General features: G+C 39.2%; 1 protein-coding gene across 5 annotated transcripts in view; it reads right to left on the reverse strand.

The window, feature by feature from the left end:
• DCAF5 (DDB1 and CUL4 associated factor 5) overlaps positions 1-27,428 on the reverse strand; it is a 103,228-nt gene that overhangs the window by 49,592 nt on the left and 26,208 nt on the right. For 4 of the 5 annotated variants that reach the window (XM_054447411.2, XM_054447407.2, XM_054447413.2 and 1 more), the window contains exons 2-5: positions 22,810-22,953; positions 19,775-19,811; positions 18,719-18,858; positions 16,938-17,067 (exon numbers count right to left, since the gene is read on the reverse strand). In XM_054447411.2, the coding sequence (XP_054303386.2) occupies positions 16,938-17,067; positions 18,719-18,858; positions 19,775-19,811; positions 22,810-22,921 (419 nt within the window). In that variant the 5' untranslated portion in view covers positions 22,922-22,953. The remainder of the gene's footprint in view (positions 1-16,937; positions 17,068-18,718; positions 18,859-19,774; positions 19,812-22,809; positions 22,954-27,428) is intronic. The other variant, XM_054447408.2, reaches the window with a different exon arrangement.

Below are 27,428 nucleotides of genomic sequence, written 5' to 3' on the forward strand. Positions count from 1 at the left end.
AGTCCTCCTACATAGGTGCATAGGTGGAGATTTGTGGTCCACAGTGATTTGTCAATGACCATCCAGGTCTCTACATCTCACATGAAGCCATGACGTCACCATACATCCTTTAAGTGAGTCAAATTCATCCATGTGCTACATGTAAGGATCCAACAAGATAATTTAACAGGTAAACAAGTATCTTAATTATATCTTAGACTTTAAAGCAAGTTCCTGGCTGGGCATGGTGGCTCATGCCTGTAATCCCAACACTTTGGGAGGCCCAAGCAAGAGAATTGCTTGAGCTTAGGGGTTCGAGGCCAGCCTGGGCAACAAAGTGAAATCCTGTCTCTACAAAAAAACAATACAAAAATTAGCCGAGCATAGTGGCACATGCCTGTAGTCCCAGCTACTCAGAAGGCTGAGGTGGGAGGATCAACTGAGCCACTGCACTGCAGCCTGGGTGACAGAATAAGACACTGTCTCAAAGAATAAAATAACATTAAAAAAAAAAGTTTCTGATATTTGCAGAAAAGAAGTTCAAAAGGAAAATTAATTAAGCTTTAAAAGGAAGCCAATTACAAGTTAAAAGAAAGTAGATTCATCTATCATGTTTCAGAAAGTGACCAGTGAATTCAGCAGGTATTAAATACATGTCCTACCCAATTATGTTCAAAAATAGATAGTGATATACTATACATACTGATGGATATACAGATATCAATAAGAAGATACATTAACTAGACTATAGAACTTGGGTCATTTTTATTTTCCTTATAGCTTTCATTTTATTTTCCAAGTTTTTCTACAATGAATATAAACTTCTTCTATAATCAGAAGGAAATGTCTTCTCACATATACTCCCTCTTTTAAAAAGGGTCCATGGAAGAAAGCTTTGAGAAAAGTATGAGAATAGGGAATTTAGAGAGCCTCTTAATGGAAACCTCACATAATAAACTGACCCATAGGATTCTGGTACAAATGCTAAATTTGAAATTCAGTCATTATTTTAAATCCATATAATAACACTCAAACAAAAATTTTCAAAGGACTCTGAAAATCTTAGTGTCCCTTACCATCCTTTTCAATGAGGGCAAATAATATCCCTCCTTTGGTAGATTTCTAGATACCAAACAAGTTTCCCTTGGTTAGCATTGGACATAGTCACCAAGTTAGGTCTGAAACTACACTCAGTTTTATTTCTTTCTACAGATCCACCATCCCACTTCCAAAGTATCCATAAACAAATGGGAAAGTTAAGTGATCAGAATAGAAAACAGATTCAAAACACACAAGTATTTTATGCATAATCCAGAAACATTAGCAGTGTTCTTGGAAAGTCTTCTATATATGGGCAAATTCATGGGTAAAAGAAGCCAAGATTATTATTGAGAGTATACTAAGAAGTCCCTATCTAAAATATGTGACTCCCAACACATAAAACTTAAGGTCAAACCTGGAATTACAAGATAGAAAGTTTAAACTACAAAGAATTCACTGAAGGGATTATATCAACATAGATACCCCTGAAGAAGCAACAAGTTCTTCAGTAAATTTAATTTCCAAAATGTTTTCATGTATATCATATCATATCTAATCCTTAACAATAATCCTATAAAATAGACAGTGTGGGTAACATCAACCTATGTTAGTGTGGGTAACATCAACCTATGTTACACTGGAGGAGACCAAGGTCCTGAGTAATTATATGACTTGGCCCTGACCACACAATCAAGCAGCCGAAATAGAAGAAGCAAGTTTTTTCTGTTTCTTGGTTCAACAAGATTTCACAGAATATGCTGTGGAGATGGATTATTCCACCTATTAAAAAGAACAGCATCAGACTGCAATGCATCAGGGCCAGAAGGATTCATCTAAGTCATTCACTTCACACCCTTCCCTACAATTCAGTAATTCATTTATTCATGCATACTTTCATTTAAATATTTATTGAATACCTGCTATCTTAGGCACTGTGCCACGCACATGGATTCAAAGATGTTACTGTTTCCATGAACGGTGCTGTAATAAGGGGAAGATGTGCCATGAGAGGACAGAGGAAGAATAACTGCCCTCTACTGGGGAGACAGGAGTGGGAGTAGTCACAGAAGACTTCCTGGAAGAAAAACCTAAGCTGACGCAACAGAGAGTCAAAGGTTGACTCAAATTCTTAACTGGCAAAAGAAGATAAATCTGGATATGTTAATACAGTCATGCATCGCTTAATGACAGGAATATGTTCTATGAAATGTGTTGTTAGGCAATTTTGTTGTGTAAACATTATAGAGAGTATTTACACAAACCTAGAAGGTATAGCCTACTACACACCCCAGCTATGTGGTATAACCTAGGCTACAAACCTGTACAGCATGTTACTATATGCTATTATATGGAACATCGAACGCCATAGGCAACTGTAACACAATGGGTAAGTATTTGTGTATCTAAACATATCTAAACATTTAAAAGCCACAGTAAAAATACAGTATAAAAGATTTTTTAAAAAGGTACACCTGTATAGGGTATCCACCATGAACAGAGCTTGCAGGACTGGAAGCTGCTCTGGGTGAGTCTGTGAGTGAGTGATGAATGAATGTGAAGGCCTAGGATGTTACTGTACACTACCACCATAGACTATATAAATATTATACACTTAGGCTACGCTACATTTATTTTAAAATATTTTTCTTTCTGCAATAATTAACCTTAGTTTACTATAACTTTTTTTTTTTTTTTTGAGACAAAGTCTCACTCTGTCACCCAGGCTGGAGTGCAGTGGTGTGATCTCGGTTCACTGCAACCTCCGCCTCCCGAGTTCAAGTGATTGTCCTGCTTCAGCCTCCTGAGCAGCTGGGATTATAGGCACATGTCACCATGCCCGGCTAATTTTTGTATTTTTAGTAGAGATAGGGTTTCACCATGTTGGCCAGGCTGGTCTCGAACTCCTGACCTCCAGTGATCCCTGCCTCAGCCTCCCAAAGTGATGGGATTACGGGCATGAGCCACCGCGCCTTGGCCATTAGTTTACTATAACTTTTTTACTTTATAAACTTTTTTACTGTTTTAACTTTTTGACTCTTGTTATAATACTTAGCTTAAAACAGGCACATTGTGCAGCTGTACAAAAGCATTTTCCTTCTTTATATCCTTATTCTTTTTTTTTTTTTACTTTTTAAACTTTTTTTTTGTTAAAAACAAAGACACACACACGCGCGCACACATACACACACACACACACACATTAGCCTAGACCTACACAGGGTCAGGATCATCAATATCACTATCTTCTACCTTCACATTTGTTCTACTAACGTCTTCAGGGTCGATAATACACGTGGAGCTATCATCTCTTATGATAACGCCTTCTTCTGGAATACCTCCTGAAGGACCTGCCTGAAGCTGTTTTACAGTAAACTTTTTTTAGTAAGTAGGAATATACACTAAAATAACTATAAGAAACACAATAAACAGGTAAACCAGTAACACAGCTGTTTATTATCAAGTGTTACGTACTGTACATCGTTGTATGTGCTACACTTTTATACGACTGGCAGCACGGTATGTTTGTTTACACCAGCATCACCACAAACACATGAAGAATGTGTTGTGCTACAACATTACGACAGCTACATTACCAGGTGACAGGAATTTTTCAGCTCCATTATAATCTTATGGGACTTCTGTCATATATGTGAGTCCATTACTGACTGAAACATCGTTATGCAGAACACACGTGTATATGGATAAATTCTCAACACATACCCATGAGCGAAAAAGTCCAGTTGTAGAATGATTATATAGTAGCATATTATTTGTGTGAAAAACATAGAAGCATATGGAAACAATGCCATATATTTTTCTACGGGTACATGTATAAGCATATAAAAGCCAAGAAGAAGTTCTGGAAGCATATATTATAAACTCATAATACTCACTACCCCCAGGAGAAAACATGAAGGACCAGGACTAGAAGAGGTAGTCAGAGGGGGCTTTAGCCTGTGGACAGTTTTAAAAGGAGAACATTATTACCTGTTACTTGTATTTTTTTCTTTTTCTTTTGAAATAATTACAGATTCAGAGCAAGACATAAGAAATGTACAAGAATGTCCTGTGCATCCTTTACCCAGCCTCTTCCAATGTTACCACCATCTTGCATAGCCATAGTACAATATCACAACCAGGAAAATTACATTGGCACAATCCACAGAATTTATTCAGATTTTATCAGCTATGCATGCATTCATTTGTGTTAGGTGAATGTGATAACCACTATGCTATGGAAACTCACTTGTATAGCTTGTATATGTACATCATGCATAGCTTCATGTAACAATCACTGCAACTAAGATATTTATCTGTACCATCACAAGACTCCCTCATGCAACTTGTCCTCTACTGTCATCCCTAACTCCTGGCAATCAATAATCTGTACTTATCTTGAGAATTATATCATTAATGAGGATTACGTAAGTGGAATTATGCAGCATGTACTCTTTTGAGATTGGCTTTTTTTCAGTCAACAAAATTTCCTTAAAGTTCATCCAAGTTGTATCAACACAGTTAGTTCCTTTTCATCACTGAGTAGTAGTCTGTGGTATGAATGTACCACATTCACCTAATGAAGGACATGTGAGTAGTTTCCAGCTTTTGGTTATAAGGAATAAAGCTGCTATGAACATTCATGTACAAGTTTCTGTATAGAAATAAATTTCATCTCTCCTAGATATAGATCCAAGAATGAAATTGCTGGGTCATATGGTAAGCTCATCTTTAATTTATAAAGGAACTACAAACTGTTTTCCAGAGTGGCTATACCATTATATATTCCCACCAGCAATATGTGAGTGACTGAGTTTCTCCACATCTTCACCAGCATGGCTTGTATTTTAAAAAGCTAAACTAAGAAGTCTGTCAAAGTATTTCAAAACAAACACAGAGATAACTAGGCATTTTTAATTTCTTTATGGATACACACATCATCAATGAAATATTTTTGTACCCATTTAAAAAAATCAAACCCGAATTTGTTCAAGCTTCTAGATCTAATATCAATTTACGGGAAAAACCTGAGTCACAGGAACATGCTAAATTACAGTATAAGAATGCAATCAGCTTAAGCTAGAATATAAGAAATTTATAAGACAAATAATCCAGTTTCTTCAACACATAAGTTGCACGCAAAAGAAGTGAGAGATGGCCGGGTTGGGTGGCTCACGTCTGTAATCCCAGCACTTTGGGAGGCCGAGGTGGGTGGATCACTTGAGGCCAGGAATTCAAGACCAGCCTGGCCAACATGATGAAACCCCATCTCTACTAAAAATACCAAAAATCAGTCGAGTGTAGCAGCGGGCGCCTGTAATCCCAGCTACTCAGGAGGCTGAGGCAGGAGAATCGCTTGAACCCAGGAGGTGGAGGTTGCAGTGAGCCAAGATTGAGCCATTGCACTCCAGCCTGGGCAACAAGAGCAAAACTCTGTCTTTAAAAAAAAAAAAAAAAAAAAAAAAGTGAGAGACAGGGGTACCTACAAACTAAAAAAGACTTAGAAGTCAAATCATCCAATTGCTTTGTAAGGATTTTGAGTCCTGCTTCACAAAAACCATTGTAACAACTAGATATGAGATGGTATTAAGGAATTATTGTTACTTTTTAGGTGGAATAATATTGTGGTTATGCTTTTTTAAATTATCTTTTTATGGAAAGCAGTTTGGTAGTTCCTCAAAAAGTTTAATATAGGATCACCATATGATCCAGTAATTCCACTCCTAGGTGTAATATACCCAAAATAATTGAAAACCCGTTCTCAAAAAAAATTTGTTCATGAATGTTAATGATAGTATCATTCACAATAGCCAGAAGATGGGACAATCCAAATGGCTATCATCAGATGAATGGATAAACAAAATGTGTATATTCATATCTGTGTAATGTATATATAATAGAATATCATTTAGCCATAAAAAGGAATGAGACACTAATACATGTGGATGAATCTCAAAAACACGATGCTAAGTGAAAGAAACCAGACAGAAGGTCACATATTGTGATGGCCAATATTAGGTGTCAACTTGACTGGACTCAGGCATGCCTACATGGCTGCTGAAGCATTGTTGCTGTGTGTGTCTGTGAGACTGTTTCCAGAGAAGACTGTGATGTGAGTCAGTGGGCAGGGAGAAGATGACCCGCCTTTAATGTGGGCAGGCATTGTTCCAGTGTAACTAGAACAAAGCTAGCAGAAAAAGGGGGATATTCAGCTTGTTGATGTTCCTTGTTCTCTTTCCAAGCCTGATGCTTTGCTTCGTCTCCTCCTGCCCCTGGACATCAGACTGCAAGTTCTTCTGCCTTTGGACTCAGGGACTTGCACCAGTGGCCTCCTGGGGGCTCTTGGGCCTTTGGCATCAGACTGAAGCCTGTACTGTTGGCTTCCCTGGTTTTGAGGCTTTCAGACTTGAACTGACCACTCTACTGGCTTTTCCCATTCTTCAGCTTGCACATAGCCTATCATTCACCTTTATAACGGTATGAGCCAATTCTCCCTAATAAACTCTCTTTTATATATACATATATCCTATTGGTTCTGTTCCTCTGGAGAACCCTGAATAATTATACATAGTGTGAAATACCCAGAATAGGTAAATCTTATTTTTACTATTCTACTTTTATCAGTTTTTTGTTTTGTGTCACTCTTTTTGCCCAGGATGGAGTGCAATGGTTGCGATCTCAGCTCACTGCAATCTCCACCTCCCGGGTTCAAGCAATTCCCCTGCCTCAGCCCCCCGAGTAGCTGGAATTACAGGCGCCCACCACCACGCCCGGCTAATTTTGTATTTTTAGTAGAGACAGGGTTTCACTATGTTGGCCAGGCTGGTCAAACTCCTGACCTCAGGTGATCCACCCGCCTTGGCCTCCCAAAGTGCTGGGATTACAGGCGTGAGCCACCGTGCCCACCTTAACTGTTTTTTAAATTTTTATTTATTTTTAGTGATAGGGTCTCATTCTGTCACACAGGATGGAGTGCACTGGTGCAATCATGGCTCACTGCAGCCTCAACCTCCTGGGCTCAAGCGATCCTCCTGCATCTCAGCCTCTCCAGTATCTAGGACTGCAGACTCTGCCACTACCCCACCTGGCTAATTTTTAAAAGAATACTTTTGTAGAGATAGGGTGTATGTTGCCCAGGCATGTGTTGAACTCCTAGCCTCAAGCAATCCCCTTGCCTGGGGCTCCCAAATTGCTGGGATTACAGACGTGAGCCACCACACCCAGCCTACTTTTACACATATTTGAAAAAAAGTCTTACCATACAAATTTTTAAGAAGAAAAAGTCAACATTTGATTTTAAAATAAGAAAGTTGGCCAGGTGCGGTGGCTCATGCCTGTAATCCCAGCACATTGAGAGGCTGAGATGAGTGGATCACTTGAAGTCAGGAGTTCAAGACCAACCTGGCCAACATGGTGAAACCCCATCTCTACTAAAAATACAAAAAAATTAGCCGGGCATGGTGGCACATGCCTGCAGTCCCAGCTACTCGGGAGGCTGAGGCAGGAGAATCGCCTGAACCCAAGAGGTGGAAGCTGCAGTGAGCCGAGATTGCGCCACTGCATTCCAGCCTGGGTAACAGAGCAAGACTTTGTCTCAAAAAATAAATAAATAAATAAATAAATAAATAAAAAATAAAATAACAAAGTCCATTTGATTTAGGTTTTGATATTATCTACTTCTGAATAACTGGACTTGGGGAATACGAAAGGAAGAATATGAAATGATACTTGTTTGCAGAGCTCCCCTCCATTTACCAGGCATTCCCCAGATGCTCTGGTCTGAAGCGAAGTCTCTTGTCATAAAAGATATTTGTGTCTGATGAGAAGGAATGGACGCCAGTAATCTCTGGCCTAAACCCCAAAGACCCTGGGTCTGAGTGAACTTGAGCAAATTCAACATGGACCTCTCCGATTAACCAGAGCTTCCATCTTGTAAGACCAACAAAATTGCTAAATCGCCCTGGGTATTTACTAAATAATGGCAGAATCAAAGGTCCCACCCCGAACCAACAATTCAATCGCTAGGTACAGGGTCCAGGAAGGAGTGCTTCGACAAGCTCCACAGGTGATTCTGATGCCCCTTAAAGTTTGAGAATCACTGGGTTAGGAAACCAGTGACCTGGTGCCCTCCAGTGGACAAAACTGATTCTACACCTCCACCTTGTGGCTTAAAAGCTGCAAAGCAACTTCACCAGAATATCTGGCTCTCTGCCACATATCTAATTGACGGTGGCATTCAAAGCCCAGCAAGAAACCTTACACCTCCTCTAAGGATTTATTCCTGAGATACAGCATTTGGATTCATGTCATTATGCTCAGGGATTAACAGGTCCATAAACATTATAGAAAGTTAGCTTTGAAAGTATTTTCTAAAAGTTAGCTTTGACTATTTTGGGATGAGTATAACACTATATATTCATTCAATATTTACTAAGTTTCCAAAATATTCCAAGCACTGTGCTAGGCACTAGAGATTAAAGATGAATAAAACACGTACCTACCCTTAAAAATTCATAGAAAAACACAAGTAATAATACAGATTAGGACAAATGCCTCCTTTCTGTGAAGCAGCTCCTGAGCACTGGGAAGGAAATCAAAGACAAATACTGGCCTACCTGGAGACAAGACATAGCATATGAATAACTAATGATGGCAAAAGCAGCAACTGAAATGTGCAACATGAATGCCACAGATCATAAGTACTTTACAGAGATTCTGAATGGAGAGATCCTTTCCTCTAGAAGTTACGGACAGCTGCATTCATTCAACATGCACTCTGTGCCAAAATAGTGCCAGGTGCTGGGGGACATGGTGAGTAAAAGCATCTTTAAGAGAGTATGTAACAGAGAGATCTAGCAAGGAAGTTTTCCCTGATGGATTACCATTTGATCTTGGTAACTATGACGTGAAAATGTAAAGAAAAATCAAGAAAACAGGAGAAAGTATCCTCTATGTGTATGTGTTTTGGGGGGTGGCGCAAAGGGAGAAGAGACGCAAGCTAAGGAGCCAGTGCAGTCAGAACCTTATGGAGAGAGGGAAATGGGTCTGAAATGGGGTAGGGATTTAAGGAATGAAAAGAGTGGCCAAGCACTAACACAGAGCAAAGATGTTTATGGCAGAGGGAGGGAGAGGCAGAAGAGGCAAATGGACTTTGAGATTTCAGCCAGGATGATTATAAGACAGACGATGACATTAATAAAAAAACAAAGAAGTTTAAGAAAGGAATACAGTGCTTGGGAGAAAGCAAGCTTTTTATTAAGGAGTTCAGAGGACAGAACACTTGCATGAGTACTGTAAACCTACGTATGGTAAAGATGGGTGAGTAGAAGACAGAAAGAAGGGAGTAGCTTAATAACCAGAAGGCATGCCCCCGACTAAAGCTAATCATTGTGACGAGCAAATCCCAGTTATCTTCAGCTTTTCTGTTGCAGTTTTCTATAATACCGCCAAAATTTCTAGGTCCACCTGACTCTTCTCACTCTCTCTTTTGTCCCTTTAAGGCAGCTCTGTAAAGAGCCAGTGTTATTGCCACAGCCACTGGAATCGTAGGGAAGAAGATAAATACCCACTTGAAGACAACAGTGGCCTTGGATTCTTTTTTTAAATTTTAAGGTACAACATAATACAGGCCAGGCGCGGTGGCTCACACCTGTAATTCCAGCACTTTGGGAGGCCGAGGCGGGTGGATCACGAGGTCAGGAGATCGAGACCATCCTGGATAACAAGGTGAAACCCCATATCTACTAAACATACAAAAAGAAATTAGCCGGGCATGGTGGCGGGAGCCTGTAGTCCCAGCTACTAAGAAGGCTGAGTCAGGAGAACGGTGTGAACCTGGGAGGCGGAGCTTGCAGTGAGTTGAGATTGCGCCACTCCAGCCTGGGAGACAGAGCAAAACTCCGTCTCAAAAAAAAAAAAAAAAAAGATACAACATAATACAGTAAAACGTGCACTAATTCTAAGGGCATTGCTCAGTAAAAATTTATATAAGTATACAACCATGAAATTGTCATCCAGATCAAGATATAGAACCCCAGAAGTTTCCCTCATGCCTTCCTTAGTCAATACCTTACCCAGAGGTAACCACTATTCTGACTTCCATAACTTGCCTGTTCTTGAGCATCATGCAAATGGAATCACACAGTAGAGATTCTTTTGTATTTGAATTCTTTTATTCAATATTATGACCGTGAGATTCATCCGTGTCAATGTGTATATTTATAGTTTGTTTATTTACGTTTGTGTAATATTCTATTGTATGGCTATTCCGCAGTTTATTTATCCATCTTCCATTTTCTTTTGATGGATATTTAGATTGTTCCTAGCTTTTGGCTATTATAAATAAAGCAGCTGTAAACGTTCTTGTACATGTCTTTGGTGGAAATAGGTACTCATTTCTCTTAGATATACTTAAGAGTGAGATTGCTGGGTCATGGAGTTATGGTGTTTAGCTTTAGTAGATACTGACAAATAGGTTTCCCTAATGGTTGTACCAATTTATACTCACCTAAAATGTATGAGTGTTTCAGTTGGTCCATACCCTTGTTAACACCTGATACCATAAGTCTTTTTAATTTTAAACACTCTAGGTGTATACTGACACTCATTGTGGTTTTAATTTGCACTGCTCTCATGAGTGATAAAGTTCAGTACTTTTCAAATGCTTATTGGGTATTTGGATATTTTCTTTGGTAAAGTACCTGTTCAACATTTCTGCTCATTTTTTAAATTGATTTTTTTTTACTTACTGATTTGTACTTCTTTATAAATTCTGGATATTCTTACTCAATATATGTATTATGCTTTTTTTTTTTCTGATCTGTTCTTGACTCATCTTTTCACTTACTTTTTTTTTTTTTTGAGACAGAGTCTCACTCTGTCACCAAGCTGGAGTGCAGTGGCGCAATCTCGGTTCACTGCAACCTCCGCCTCCTGGGTTCAAGCTATTCTCCTGCCTCAGCCTCCCGAGTAGCTGGGATTACAGGCACACAACACCACGCCCCACTAATTTTCATATTTTTTTTTAGTAGAGACGGGGTTTCACCATGTTGGCCAGGCTGGTCTCAAACTCCTGACCTCGTGATCCACCTGCCTCGGCCTCCCACAGTGCTGGGATTACAGGCGTGAGCCACTGTGCCCAGTCCTTTTCACTTACTTAATGGTGTCTTTGGCCAGGCGTGGTGGCTCACATCTGTAATCCTAGCACTTTGGTAGGATGAGACAGGAGGATTGTTTGCACCCAGGAGATCGAGACCAGCCTGGGTAACACAAAGAGACGCTGTCTCTATCAAAAACATTTTAAAATTAGCCAGGCATGATACCATAAGCCTGTGGTCTCAGCTACTTGGGAGGCTGAAGTGGGAGGACTGCTTGAGCCTTGGAGGTCAAGGCTGCAATAGCCATGATCATGCCACTGCACTCCAGCCTGGGCAACAGACCAAGACCCTGTCTCAAAAAAAAAAAAAGTGGTGTCTGCTAAGCAAAAGTTCTTAATTTTAATGAAATCCAATGTGTCAATTTTTTCTTTGATGTATAGTGCTTCTGAGGTTTTGTTTAAGAAATTTAAGAAATCTTTGTCTACCCTGATGGCCTTGAATTCTGAAAGGAAGGAGGCTAATTCAGGGCAGCCTCATTCATTAAAGTTTCAACAAACATCAGAGCATGAGTGCCTTTTCCAGCCTTTGACATTAAGCCCCTGGGCTTTATTTTCCTATAATGGTACGAGCAACCCTCAAATGCAATGTGGTAGAGATTGTCTGGCTTGTTCAGAAGGCAGAGTTTCATTTAATCTGGTCTCTATAGAAGTAGGATTGGCACAGGCCCCAAAAAACAGACATTTAACTGAGAGGTCCCCAAACCCAGAGAAGACCTAAGAGCAATTTCCCCTGATAGTAGGAACTTGCTCTCATTGCCCATTTTCAGATGCATCATTTACACGACAAGTGAAAGCACCATCTTGTAAGTCTTTACAGGGATTCTCGGCTTGCCCCAGTTTTATTATTGAGTGGGAAAAAAAACACTCTCTTTATTATCCTTGTCAAAGCAAGACGCTGTTATCTGTCATAGAACTAACAGTTCCTGACAGAAAATAAAGAGATTAGAAGGGAGAGAGGTGGTGAGTAAGCAGACAGCTAAAACCGGCAATGAAAAGGATGAGACAAGTAGAGTGAGAGCGGGGGAAACTTTTGCTTTTCCTGAATTCTCTAGACATTAGAGGATCTCAGTTCTGAAAACTGTTCAGAGGGCACTGCAACAGCCCAAGATAGATATAACTGGGACATTGGCAGTGAGAAAGGAGGTTGCCTGTGAAAACAGCAGAAATCATCTAAATGAAATAAATGAAACCTTGTCAGAACAAGCAATGTACACTTGTAAGTGTGAAATGTTCTCTTATCCAGTCACTTACACTCAAGCCTTTCCTCCCCAGTGACCACTCATCACCAGTAAAATCCCTAAAGCAAAACTTTCCAACTCCAATGTCTACAGGGCCAGGCAAGTAATGTAAATGAGGGATACACCTGTATTAAGACATCAAGAAGTGGTGGGACCCTTAACTAACATCATAAAGGTTTTGGCTGACTATTGCCATATGAGAATAAAGGTCCAACAATATCAGATCTTTTGTCTTTTTCAAGAGATGTAAGAAACTGCAATTTTACTTTGTAATTTTTCAAACTCTAGTATATCAGGTAGACCAAAATATCTCTGTGGGTTGAATTTGGTCTATAGGCAGCTAGTTTACAACCTCTATTCTAAAGTGTTGCAGCAAAATAAATAGTATATGCAGATTTCCAGGGTTATAAAAGGTAAGAAGTTTGAACAGGTTCTAGGCCATGAGACAGTGAAAAAGGGTCTAACTTTCAGGGACAGAAAGTCTAAAGGACTCAGACTTCAGAATATGACAGGTCCATACTGGAAAAATTTGAGAGGAATTCTGAAAAAGTTCTATTGTAAGGAGGCATAGATGAAAGAAAACTAGAATGTACAGGGACCCTATTGGATTTAGTAAGAGAGGGAACTGGGTGTGGTGGCTCATGCCTATAATTCCAGCTACTCGGGAGGCTGAGGCCTAGGCAACATAGTGAGATCCTGTCGCTAAAAATAAAAACTAAAAAAAAGAAAAAGAAAAACAGGGGAAAGGGGAAGGACGATATATATGTATACACACACACACACACACACAAATAACACACAAGTTATTTCACCTCTCTGTGCCTTGATTTTCTTATCATAAAATAAGAATAAAAGAACCTACCTCATAGGGTTATCATAAGGATTAAATGAGGTAATTATTCATATGATGGTCAATACTCAGATGGCAAGTAATGCTTAATAAATGTTAGTTATTATTTATTATTATGAGACACTGAGAGGTGAAGTAGCTTATTCAAGATCACATGCCTATTAAGGTGTACTACCTGGATTTGTAACCAAGAAGTATGGCTTCAGAGCCTACACTTCCTATACTAAACTATCAAGCTCTTCTTCCTCCCCTTACCTCACTGGGCTAGTTTCTTATTCTTAATCTGTACAATGAGGAAGTCTGATCATATTATAATTAAAGTCTTCTTTAGAGCTGACATTTTTTTTTTCTGCCAGCCGGCCCTCTAATCAGCTTATTTCAGGGCAGCAGTGGAACAAAAGTGACTCTCCTCCTATACCTTCAGGCTACCAAGTGGAGAGGTATAGTGTAGGCTTGGGGTAAGACAGGGAAATCATTCAAGCATTGACTAATACATAGGTTAAGCCAGGAAGGAGAAGGTGTTCAGGATGAGACCCTCATCACTGCTCCAAGGAGATTATCTGTTTCTAGGACAGCAGGCCCTGAATTCACCCACATGCCTGTGCAATTACAAGCTAGAAGTCATTTAAAAACCTGATAAGGAACCACAACAGGTTTAAAACCTAGGGTAATCAGAACACCAAGCAACTCTTATCCTTTTGGAGTCAAGGGTCTCTACAAGAACTTGGTAAAAACTTTCTACCATCCCTAGAAAAAATATGACATGTGTTCACTCAGAAACACAAGCCACACAATTTTACCTGCAGTTATAAGGGAGTCACAAATTCCTTAAAATCTCTCCCTACACTTGAAGTATCCCTGAAAAAGTTCTTTCCTGTTCCAGGCCTGTCCTCCCATCAGATTTAGAGTTGCCCCAAAATCTAGGTTGGGGTTTCTAGGCAGCTGTGCTCAAGAGACAAATTATCTATTGCAACTCAGCATAACTAATCCTGCATGGAAAAGAAAAAGGGCGCTCTCTTCCCCCAAACCAACTTGTACTGAGGGAATTCTAACAGAAAAGATCTGTAATTTCATCCCCAAACTCCAGTGGATGCTAAGTTAAGAAGAGTTCCAAGGATATTTCATCCCCCTTTTCTGCCTGACACCCATAAAACCTTGTAGAACCTTAGAAGAGTTGAAATAAATGCAAAAACATCCTAGGCCCCATGGCACTATGCTCCTTCTTTTATTCCAAAAAGAAATTAGTCATGATTGCCAATTAGCCTTACTGGGCAACTTTTCTCCTATATGGGCTCTGAAAACCATAGGTTATCAAAGAAACTATAAAACCTTACCCATAATTGAAGAAGAACTCAAAACAAGACATCATTTTTCCCCCATAATACTAGCAATAGTTCAAGTGTTGGTGAAGGTCTGGAGATACATGCAATCTTATACACAGTTGGTAGATTTGTAAGTCAGTGCAGCCTTTGGTGGTGGGGCTACAATTTGACAGTTTTTATCAAAAATTTAAAAACATGCATCCTTTGATGCAGCAAGTCCGTACAGATATTTTTGCAAAAGTAGGCCAAGATAGATGTATAACCAGGTTAAATGTAACATTGTTTATAATGACCAAAAACTGGAAACAAGAAGCCCTGGTTGTTGGGTACATCATATAAATTGAATGCCATACAGTCATTAAAAGAAGGGGCTAGATCTGTTAGTGTTGGTATGAAAAAAGGCTCCAAAACATATTGTTAATTTAAAAAAGAAATCGAGAACAGTGAGTACTACTACATGCTTCCTTCTGTCTCAATTTTTTTAAAGGATGCATATGCATAGTAGTATATACATTAAGTTCTGGAAAGATAAGAAACTGTTCACTGTAGTTACCTCTGGAGTGACTACAGACACTAGAAAGGAGCAGAATTGTATTGATAGACAAACATTTTAAAAACATACAAGTAACAGAGATAATCTGGAGATGGAACTTTTTTCTTTTTTGTTTTTATTTTATTTTTTTCTGCATAAAACCCCCAAACCAATAAATGTCACTGTAAAAATACAATAATCATCATCACTTACAATTCTTTTAACAAGAAAGAAACTATATTTATTAGTGAGGAGACAAGTGGAAAGTGGGGGAGGGCCCATATAATGCACGGTAAGAAACTGGTGGAAGAGAATGGGAGAGAATTGGGAGAATTAAAATATCCACACTCCCCTCCTCTCTCAAGACACTGCAGACACCATGAATTACTCAAGCTTTCCACTGGAGATGAATAGCTCAGTGCCCCACTCCAGTTGCCAGCTATTCATTGCAATTATAAGTAGGAGAGATAGTAGGCTGAGAGAAGGCTGGTGTAGCTCGTCCAAATTCTGCCTTTTGTAATATGGATGAGGCAGAAAAGTTGTTCCTAAAGAGCCTGAAGTAGCAGAGAACACTGCAGATGAACACAATTGTCTTCTTGGCAGACAGCAAGCCTCCTAAAGTTCATAGTGCAAAGGCACATCAGGGGTCCTGCCACTACACACATTTCAATAGACTGTAAAAGCAAGAACCAGGTGCCTATGCAACAGAGGGGGCAGGAGAAATCTCTGCTGCCCTGAGGAAGCTTAGGGAGCCCTGCTCAATGACAGGGACACCCCTCTGGGCTACACGGATCTGCTACAATAGTTCCAACCATCTCTTACTGCCCCATGGAGAGAATCACCTAGGAGTAAAAATCATCAAGGAAGATAATCTTCTGTACTTAACTACTTCTTTCATCTGAGGCCCATGAAATAAATCATAACATCACTTAGTTTCCATGATATTCTTCTGCAACACTGCTTTACGAAGTGGGAAATTACATCTATGCAGAATTTCCAGAGGAGCTAGCTAGCAATACACGGAAGTTTTTTAATATAGCATGGCCAACTTTATGTACAGGTGCCATAAAAAGTAGTCCCTCCCCCACGGGACTTAAGGAACATAAAAGAGCCTGCTACTCACCCCCATTCCCACATCCTTTAATGATGCCTGAGATTCCCCCATTAGTGATTCATGCCATCATTCAGGATTGTCTTAAGTATGCTCTTTTCATAGTGCCATGTGGAGAAACACATGAGGTCCTGAACACCACAGTGCAATGGCTCTTAACCTTTTGTTGTTGTCACTATAAAGGTCATTAGTCCTTTTGATAAACAGAAAATGCACTTATTTGAATATACAATATAAAATTTTCATATAATTTTGGCAGTTCAGTATTTTTTAAGCCCTCTTAGGGATCCCCTCCAACCTAGGCTTAAGAACCCCTGGCTCAGCAGCAACAAGTTTGGCAAATCTCCACCTCTACCTCCTCCCCTCCACCCACCCCACACCAAGAGCTCCTGTGCATCTGGGGAACCCTGGGTCTGAAGAGAGAAGGCAATACTAAAAGGATGCTCTGACTACTTCAGATAATTGCCTAAAACTGACCCTGTCTACAGTCCAGATTACTGTTTATGATTCCTCCTCAGCAAGGAGTACGGATTTGTCACTGTCTATTCCTTGGAAACAAGCTCTCCTGGCTTGAGAGACACTATATATCTTAAGAAATGCCCAGCAGAGATAACTGCCAAAGAGGTCCTTACAACACTTACTGGCTGGTCACATTACCTGAGAAATGAGGCAGGGGAAAGTTTTAACACCTTATGAATAAAGGGGGCTCACCTCTGAGGTTTTCGAATATCCCAGAGTCCCACTCCTTCCTTTGAATTGGCTGTGGCCAACAACCTGGGCTCCACAGGGTTAAACATGACACTATGAAAGGCTGATGGATAGTTTGCCAGGCAGAAGGGCTCTGTGGAAAGAAAAATTATAATCAGTTCACTCCAGGTACCTCTGGGCCGCCGGCAGGCAGATAATCAGGAATGTGAATACAGGTCGGAGCACTCTTTAATAACCACTCCAACGGCCTGGAGCCCCAAAACAGCACATAATCCCACCAGTCACCCCTACTCACAAGGTCCCCATGAGTCCTATACATAGCAAGGTAAACACATTTAACCACATTTTAAGCTATAACACCCAGAAATACATATAGCAGCTATCAGATCTTGAGACAAAACAGAAACGGCCACTAAAAATGGGAAAATAAGCCATTTTACAGTAAGTAAAACTGAATTCCACATGAGCTGAAAAAATTCACAACCAATTACTGGTAGGATTATTATGCTTTTAATCCAATTGTATTAGTTTAAGAAAAGTTTTTAAACCACATACAGATTTGATGACGATAAAAAAAAAAAAAAAAACAATGACAAAATTAAGACGTGGTGAAACACAATGGTGTGGTTTTTCTCTTCTGGTTCACAATGCTCCCTAACATCTAGCCAGTCTGTAATCAACTTCATCTAGAAACCCTGCATCATTTTACAAAAATTAGCAGGTTCCAAGTGAGGAAGAAACCACTTAGTTACCTAGCAGGATATACTCCTATGGGACCTGTTAGAGTAACACAAAGAAAGCACTTCTCAGTCTATGACCTCCATATGCAGTACTTCACAGGTCTCTGAGCAGGTAAAGCACTCAGTCATCTGTCATCAGGCAGTTCAGACAAAGGAGAATTTCACCTACCAAGCCCACAGTGACTCGACCACAGGTGCTACTTTGTGCTACCTTACCTGCCTAACCCTAAAAACAAGCTTCTCTTATAGCCTGAACCTAAATAATGAGCACAGCCCAGAATGTAAAATGTTTAGAATATAGAAAAGTTAAAAGACCCAGATCCTGCCAGACAAAGCAGGCAGGATAGTAAATTTAGGTACACAGCTGTGATCATTACAATCTGCACTAAAGGCCAGGGTGGGTATGGCAGTGGCACTAAGGCTGGTACTAGAGGAAGGGGCCTTTTGAAGTCAGGAAGAATTACAGAAATCTCTCTGTAGGAAATGAACTGAGAAGATGCATTTCCTGAAGAACTTCAGAGAAAGTCAACAAAGCAACTTCTTCATTTTACACATCAGAGAGTCAAAGGGCACATTCAGAGGAGGCACTCACACAGACAATCCCCTTTAAATAGAGTTTATTTGCCATCATTTTAAGATCCTATACACAGGTAATTTGAGATTCGGTGGTTCTTTCAACAAAATAACAAGCCTGAAACTAGGATGCAGGAAAGTGCATAACGCCCCCATTCTCTGTAAATAATCAAGAATAGTTACATGTCAGCACCACAACTTCTGCTCCTCGGGGCACTAAACACCAAGGTACAAGGGTTTATGGAGAGTCACAGGAGGGTGGAGAAGGACTGGCGAAGGTGCCTCACTCCTGAGTACTTAGGTGGAGGATAAGGCCTCCAAAGACCTCTTATGCCCCCATGTGAGTGTTTCACATTTCCTTTCCCTTGACATCACTTGCACATAGATACTGAGGTAATAAATCGCATCTTCAATGAATCTAACATCAAACTGTTCAACACAGTCCAACAGTCTTTTGCACAGTGACCCTACCTCCATGGGGAGATTCCCGGATGTCCCAAATGAGAACCCGGCCATCATCTGAGGAACTGGCAAAAATGTTGTCATTCACTGGGCTCACAGACAAGCCATATACTGCATCTTCATGAGCAAACACGTCCAGTGTCTCACTGCTGGGAGATAAGAGAGCAAGACAGAGGCACACACATACACACAAGCATAGTGCAGAGTCCCAGCACTTTGGTACCAAGGGTGCCATCTTTTCCATTTCTAGAAGAAAGTCAACCTAGCTAAACCCAAAAAATATTATATTTCCTGAAAGGTAGGTAGTCAACTTTCAGGTTAAAAAAAAGGTACTATTAAGGAGTCTTTTTAGAGATTTTATAATTTTTGTGCTAAATAAGCATATTTAAAAGTGACTCAATAGCTGAGTTTTGTATTTTCATTTATTACAGAATGCATCTGCTTGTGTACAGATTTGGGGGTCGTACTTGATTTTCAAAAAGCAAGGGAAAGCTTTAAAGCAGCCAAGTCTGATGCCAACAGGGTGGAAGAGGGGTCTCCTAGCAATCTGGCATGGTGATGAAGAGCATGGCTCTGAGGCCAGATAGCCTAAGTTCAGGTTTTAGTACCACCTGACCTTCTGTTATCTAACATGTCTGTACCTCCGTTTCCTGATCTAGAACGGAGATCACAATAATATCTCCTTAGAAAATGAGTGTGAGGATTAAATGAATGAATATGTACAAAGCATTTACAATGACGTCTGGCACATAGTAAGAACTCAATCAATATTAGCTATTACTGTTCTTAAATATTATGGTTCCTTCTCTTCTAAACTCTTGTTTTAAATTTTCACCTAAAAAGTATACTCTCATACCAACTTTCAAAACTTTCAAAACCCTTTTTCCTTTTTAAATCAAAACTTTACTTATTTCAAACTATTGTAGGAATATTTTTTAGAAAAGAACAGCTGGTTTCATGTTGTTTTTTTCAAAAAACAAAAACTATTTTAGTCTAAAGAGATATTTGCCTCTTCATATATGAAAAACAAAGTCAATCACCTTCACACACCACCAATCTATTTACCTTTCAACATCATGGAGGATAACTTGCTCATCATTTCCTGCAAAAGAAAAAAGCAGACATTTGATCATTCGTGCAAGGTGGCCCTTGTCCACATTACAATTTAGTATTATTAAGTTTTCAGGGAAAAAAATATGAACAAAGCCAATGCTAATACAAATCAGAAGTGTTAACTAGAAAAAAGATTTATAGAAATAATTTAAGAAGGATAGGACATTCTTACAGAGAATTTTTTAAAAATAATGGCAGCCAAGTATAACATAGTAACAGTTCCCAACATGTATCATCCAGTGGATGATGTAAAAAAAAAACAACTGTGGCTATAACCTGGGCAACATAGTTAGACTCAATCTCTATGAAAATAAAAATAAAAAAATTAGCCGAGTGGTGGCACACCCTTGAAGTCCCAGCTACTAAGGAGGCTGAGGTGGGAGAATCGCTTGAGGCCAGGAGTTCAAGGCTGCAGTGAGCTACGATCGCACTCCAGCCTGGGCAACAGAGAGAGACTGTCTCAAAAAAAAAGTGGAGGGAAACAACACAAAACAAAACTGTGGCCATCAAGGAAAACACTAAATGATCATTGGCAAATCAATTTGCTAGCTTTATTTTTTTTTCTTTTTCAGCAGAACACTCGCTAATCATGAGACCTGCAATAAAATCTTTAACATTTCTATGACCTAACTTTTTAACCTACAGAATAGGGATAATAACATCATAGAGTAATTGTAAGCATAAGAGTACATCTGTAAAAGCATTCAGAATAGGGCTGATCACTTAATAAGCCCCCAATAAATGTTTGTTAGTATTTCTATCCTCATGGTCTTTTAAAAATGTTTCTTTCTTTCTTTTGAGGCAGGATCTTGCTCTGTCTTTTAAAAATTTTTCTTTCTTTCTTTTGAGACAGGATCTTGCTCTGTTGCCCAGGCTGGAGTGCAGTGGTGCAATCATGGTTCACTACAGTCTTGACCTCCTGTGCTCAAGCAATCTTCCCACCGCTGCCTCTCTAGTAGCTGGAACTACAGGCACGTGTCACTATGCCTGGCTAATTAAAAAAAAAATTTTTTTTTGTAGAGATCTAACATGTTGGGGTCTAACTATGTTGCCCAGACTGGTCTCAAACTCCTAGGCTCAAGCAATCCTCCTGCCTTGGCCTCTCAAAGTGCTGGGATTATTACAAGTGTGAGCCACCATGCCCAGCCTCATCATCTTTTATAGCATTAAAATTTGATGACTGTGATTCCAAATGATGTGAAAGTTTTAATCTTGTATTTCTCCTTATTCTATCAAAGGATATAAATTGTATTCATGATACGTGTAGTCCTGCCTTCAAATGGTTTGTATAGCAAAAAAATTAAAACCTGAATATAAGAAGACAAAACATAAAAAAAGTCCCACTCTATGCTAAAATGCACAACCAACAGTCACTTAAATAGAACGCAAAAGTAGCAGTAAAGATATGCCCCAGGGCATCTTAAACAAACGCCTGGCTGTAAATTCTATTGTGGGTACAAACCAATGAAATCAGTAAACCCATACTAATGCCTTCTAGGTATCAGGCACAGTGCTAGGTCTTGGGTATTTAAAAAGAATAAGATTCTACTCTGTCCTTGAGAACTCCAATTGGACTTGAGAACAGTCCAATTGGACAAACAACTAACAGCAACAAGAGGGTTTGCTTTGTAGCAATATGATCTAGCTATGGGGTCAATTATTTCCTTCATAAGCAGGGTGAAAGTACATGGAGAAGGAGACCTTTGAAGAGAAACTCAAATAACTCAAAACTCTTACCAATGAAAGGCTTAGGGGAATTGGTGGGGACTGGACAATTAAGGTGGAAGAACACCATGAATAAAAGGCACAAGGGCAAAATAGTACCGTGCAGTGCATTCTTAAAATGACAAATAGTTTGGTGGGCTACAGTTTATAACTCAGGGAAGGGAGGTCAGGCCAGACAGATAGATTGGGGTTTAGACTTTATTCTTCAGGCACTGTAGGCTCAATGGTTCACATGGTCCAGTCTTCATTCTTAAAAGTAAACTTGTGTATGCAATGAATTCAAAGGAGGATTAGAGAGTGGTAACAGAAATCACAGAAGGCCATTGCAAAAATCCAGGCCAAACTAACGGATGAGTATGAGAGGTTTTCAAGATAGACCTGACAGGACTTGGTGACAGACTAGATGTGTAAATGTAAGAAAGGCAGGTTTGAGGATGACTCCAAGATCATAGGTAGAATGAACCATGTGAAACTGCTACTTTTTAAAGTTGAAAATGGTTAATTGTCAGCAATTTCTTAAAGTTAAACCTAATAGCTTATATAATTGGGTGAATGGTCGTAACTGAGAAAGAAAATCCAGCAGACAAGAAGAAATTTTCACTCAGAGGACGACTAATGATCTTGGTTTTAGATCTATTGTATTTAAGTTGCTTTTGGAACACAGGTAGATATTCGGTGGGAAAATCTGCAGCTCAGAAAAGAGGTCAGAACTAGAAATGTGGGGTCAGAAGGAGTATGGTTGATGGAAGCCATCACCAAGAGGTTGGCGTGAGCACCAGCCATTCCAATTGTACTCTAACACAACACTTTTCAAACAGGAGCCATCTGTGGGTCATGACATTTATCTGAGTTATGGCCAGCATAATCTTTAAAAACGAAATCAAATAGAATAAAAAACAAAATCAGAGTGTGCCACATATAGGAAGGTTAAGTATTGTTTCAAATATATGTGTGTGTGTGTGTGTGTGTGTGTGTCTGGGTGTGTTTCTGTGTACCAGACTGCAATGTGAAAAGTTTTCTGCCAAAGACAAATAAAGAAAAAGACAGGTGAAGAAAAGAAAAAAAAAGAGAAAAGAAAAGAGAAAAGACACACACTATCCTAATATATAATACTGCTGTAATGCAGAAAAGACAAGTTATGAGAAACCAGTAATTCCACAGCTCAATGAAATACAGGAAGAAAAATAAGGAGTTATTTTCACACTCTTTTCTCTAAAATCCCAACCACAGTGACATTCCCAAGGTAGAATCTCCCTTTTTACCTCCGGAGAACACTTTAGTGTTCCCACTGTTGAAAGCGAGGCAAAAAATGTTGGAATGGTGCTCTCCTTTCAGCTGTATGGGCTTGACCCTGGAGTGGATGGCTTGTTCCATGTGCCATAGCAGAACCCGGCGGTCATCTCCTCCTTAAGAAGGAAGTAAGAATCTGTGGTTAAAACAGCTGACATCGCAAGGCTGACAGATGGTTTTGCCAGCCTCGAATCCCATCCTTTCCAAAACTGCACCTCCCCAACTCCATAAGATTCGCATGGAGCACAAAAACCCAGGACTCTCCCTGCTTCACCATCGATAGGCACATGTTCTCTAGGCCATTCATCTCTCCCAGGAATTGAATCTAAAGCAGACATAGAAAATGAAAGGGATAAGCACTGATATTGAGACTCCAAAAGCCACCCTGTTCCTCTTTCCAGAGTTGTTTAAATATTTCTTCATTTGCTACCTAGAACCCCTTCATGGAAGTCCTTTTTCGTTTGTTTAATAGAAACAAACAAACTGAGATGACTTCCATTGCTTGCAATCAAAGAACTTTAAAGTCATATTTCTAGCATAATGGTTTTCAAAGCAATCTTCTTGACATGATCTCATTGACTGTGGGACACCATACAAATGATAACTAAGAAATCACCTGACTCTTACAGTAATAGGATCTAGACAGAATACGGCTCAGCCCAGCTCTTAACTCTGCATAACTTTGGGTCTGAGTTGGTTGTTGTTTTTTTTTTCCCATTTTTACTTTTTACTTTTACTTTTTTTGCATTGACTTTTTATAAGAAGGCTATACTATTTTCCTAATAAAAATTTAATTTACAACAGCAGCAAACCATAGCAAGCTCTACACCTCCACTTCCCTTACTCCATTCAATGAAAAATGCAGCCACAAATGATAGCACATCCATACAAGGGCATACTATAAAGCCATTAAGTTATCAGATCTATACAAGAGCTAATGCAGAAAGATGTCCAAAGATACCCGTTAAGGGGGAAAATGAGGTATAAAACAGTATGCACATCAATATCCATTTGCATAAAACAGAATTTTTAAAAGCTCCATGACAGCAGAAACCTTGTCAGTTTTGTTCACTGGGAAATACCTGGCACCTACATGAGTGCTCCAAAGAATGAACACTGACAGTATGCTTATACTCGCGTATCTATGCTTGTATTTGCATAGCCGTTATCTAGATGGCTATAAAAGAAGCTGTTTATAGTGCCAACTATAACGGGTAGGCTGGTGTTGGGAGACTTTTTATGGTGGTAAAATACATATACATGTAACTTACCATTTTACCCATTTTCAAGTGTACAATTCAGCAGCATTAAGTACATTTGTGCTGTTGTACAGCCATTGCCATTATTCACTTTCATAACTTTTTCATCATCCCAAACTGAAACGCTGTACCCAATAAACAATAACTCCTCCCAGCGCCTAGTCACTGTTATTTATTTTTGAGACGGAGTCTCGCACTATTGCCCAGGCTGGAGTATGGAGTGCAGTGGCGCAATCTCAGCTCACTGCAACCTCCACCTCCCAGGTTCAAGCGATTCTCCTGCCTCAGTCTCCCGAGTAGCTGGGATTACAGGCGCCCACCACCACGCCCAGCTAATTTTTTGTATTTTTAATAGAGAAAGGGTTTCACTATGTTGGCCAGGCTCATCTCAAACTCCTGACCTTGTGATCCACCCACCTCAGCCTCCCAAAGTGCTGGGATTACAGGCGTGAATCACTGTGCCCGGCCAAGTAGTCACTATTCTACTTTCTGCCTCTATGGATTTGTCTACTCTAGGAACCTCATATAAGTCAAATCACACAATATTTCTCCTCCTAGGTCTGGCTCACTCCCTTAGCATAATGTCTTCAACGTGCATCCAGGTCGTGGCATCTATCAGAATTTCCTTGCTTTCTTAGGCTGAATAGTATTCCATCGTATATATATTTGTATGCATATTTTGTTTATCCACTAATCGATCGATGACCATTTGGGTTATTTCCATCTTTTGGCTATTGTGAATAATGCTGCTATGAACACAAGTGTACAAATAACTTTTTGAGTCCCTCCTTTCAATTTGGGTATATACTGTTGGAAAACTTTTACGTTTTAATTTTTACTTTATACCTTCCTATACTGCTTGACTTTTTGCCACAGCAAAATAGAAGATTTCTTTTTTATAATAAAAAATAGAAGATACAGAAGCCAAATCATACTTATTCTCCTGCTCCTAGAAAGAAATTGTCTTTGCTACCTGAATTCCTTTGTTTCTTGAATTTCTTCTTCCTTCCATTGTCAGTCCAAATCAAGTTGTCCACCAAACTGATGCCTTAAGTGTGGCCCACAGTGTTCTCTTTATGATTGGCCTATTTCAACTATGATTTCTCTGGCCTAGGATAGTATCTAAATTATGTATTTCTTACAAATTTACCACTCTGTAAAACATCAAGCTAAGGTCATGAAAATCACGGCTTGGGTTTTTGTCACTTTATTTTAATGAAAAATGCACAAATGGTTTTCCACACTACAAACACACATAGGTATGGGCACTTTAGTTCTCTATAGTCTCCACTCCTATGGTTTTCTCCCAATACTGAGGCTGTGAGTCAGTGACTTATCACTGCTTCTGCTACTATATTTTTTTATAATTAGGTAAGTATTTCTCTATACTCATGTCTCTAGCAAAAGCAAAAAGTTAATAGAGAGGCGCACATGTTTCTTCTACTTGCTCATGTTTCTGACGTAATCTCCCTTTGCCTCAGTTTCATCAAACATAAAATGGTCATCATAATAGTTCTTCTACCTCGTTGGTTTTATAGATGATAAAGCCAAGTACAAAAGAGTAATATGCCAACATCACACAATAAAGTCATTGAGCTAAGATTCAAAAGCAAGCAGCAAAGACTCTATAGCCCCGACCCTTAACCACTATTCTATACTGCCTTATTGAACAAAAAATGAACCATAACTGACAAAGCAAATTCATTCTGATGGACAGTTGAAGGGATTGTCTGCCTTAGTAGCATAACTCCAAAATGTTAAGTAAGAATAAAGGGAGCCCAGGAGTAAAAACAGAAGCTGACTTAACTCCAGCAAACTGGCCCCTGGAGTAAACTGAAGGACCAGAACAGGACTGCCTGAATTTATAAGAATTCTTGCAGTGCACAAAACTGGTAATGGCTTAATATCTAGAAGATGCAAAGAATTTCTACAAATAATTCTTAGAACTCCAATAGGAAAAGAGGCAAAGAATATAACCATTCAGAAAAGGAAACCCAAATACCAAACATATTATAGAAGATCTCAAATTCTATACGGTATCAGGGAAATGTACATTATAATTTAGACAGATTCTCACAAAGTGGCACAAGGGAATGTACAAGAAAGTTCACTGAAGCATTGGTCATAATATCAAGAAAACCTATATACAACATAAATATCTAACAATTCAGGAATGGATAAATTCCACTGGAATATAAAATAGGTGGAGTCTAAACACAATGGAACATCATACAGCAGTTAAAGTGAACAAGAAACATGTAAACAAACATGAGTAAATATTGAAAACCTAATGGTAATAAAAGCAAGTTTCAAAAGGATATGAAAGGGATAATATCAAAGCATGTATTTTTAAATATACAAAACAATACTTTATATTGTTTATGGATAAACACACATAGTAAAAGAGGCTTTTAAGTGTATCTGTAGTGTTTCTTTAAAAAAAAATACAGAAGTGATTTTAGCAAGATTGCGAGATATAAGGTTAATATACAAAAGTCCATCACTTTCCTATATACCAGCAATGAAAAAGTGGAATTTGAAATATAAAATATTTAGGTATAAATTTAACAAGATTTTACAAGATCTATATAAGAAAGATTATAAAACTCTAATGAACAAAATCAAAGAACTAAATAAATGGACAGATATTCCTTTTTTTTTTTTTTTTTTTAGACGGAGTTTCACTTTTTTTTTTTTTTGGCCAGGCTGGAGTGCAATGGCGCAATCTCAGCTCACTGCAACCTCTGCCTCCCAGGTTCAAGCAATTCTCCTGCCTCAGCCTCCCGAGCAGCTGGGATTACAAACGCCCACCACCACACCTGGCTCATTTTGTATTTTTAGTAGGGACGGGGTTTCACCATGTTGGCCAGGCTGGTCTTGAACTCCTGACCTCAGGTGATCTGCCCACCTAGGCCTCCCAAAGTGCTAGGATTATAAGCTTGAGCCACCGTGCCCGGCCAAGACTCAGTATTTTTAAGATATCAGTTCTTCCCAACTTCATCTATGGATTCAATGCAATCCCACTCAAATTCTCAGCAAATCATTTTATGCATATCAACAAAATGATTCTAACATTTATAGGAGAGGCAAAAGGCCCATAATAGTCAACACGATTTTGAAGAACAAAGTTGGAGAACTGACCTTACCTGACTTCAGGTTACTACAAATATACAGTAATCAAGACGGTATAATACTGGCAAACAAATACACAAATAGATCAATGGACCAAAATAGAGAGGCCAAAAATAGACCCACATAAGTATAATCAACTGATCTTTGACCACGGAGCAAAGACAAAACAATGGAGCAAAAATGGTCTTTTCAAACAAATG

Source organism: Pongo pygmaeus, chromosome 15 (genome assembly GCF_028885625.2).
Source record: "Pongo pygmaeus isolate AG05252 chromosome 15, NHGRI_mPonPyg2-v2.0_pri, whole genome shotgun sequence".
NCBI classification, from domain to species: Eukaryota; Metazoa; Chordata; class Mammalia; order Primates; family Hominidae; genus Pongo; species Pongo pygmaeus.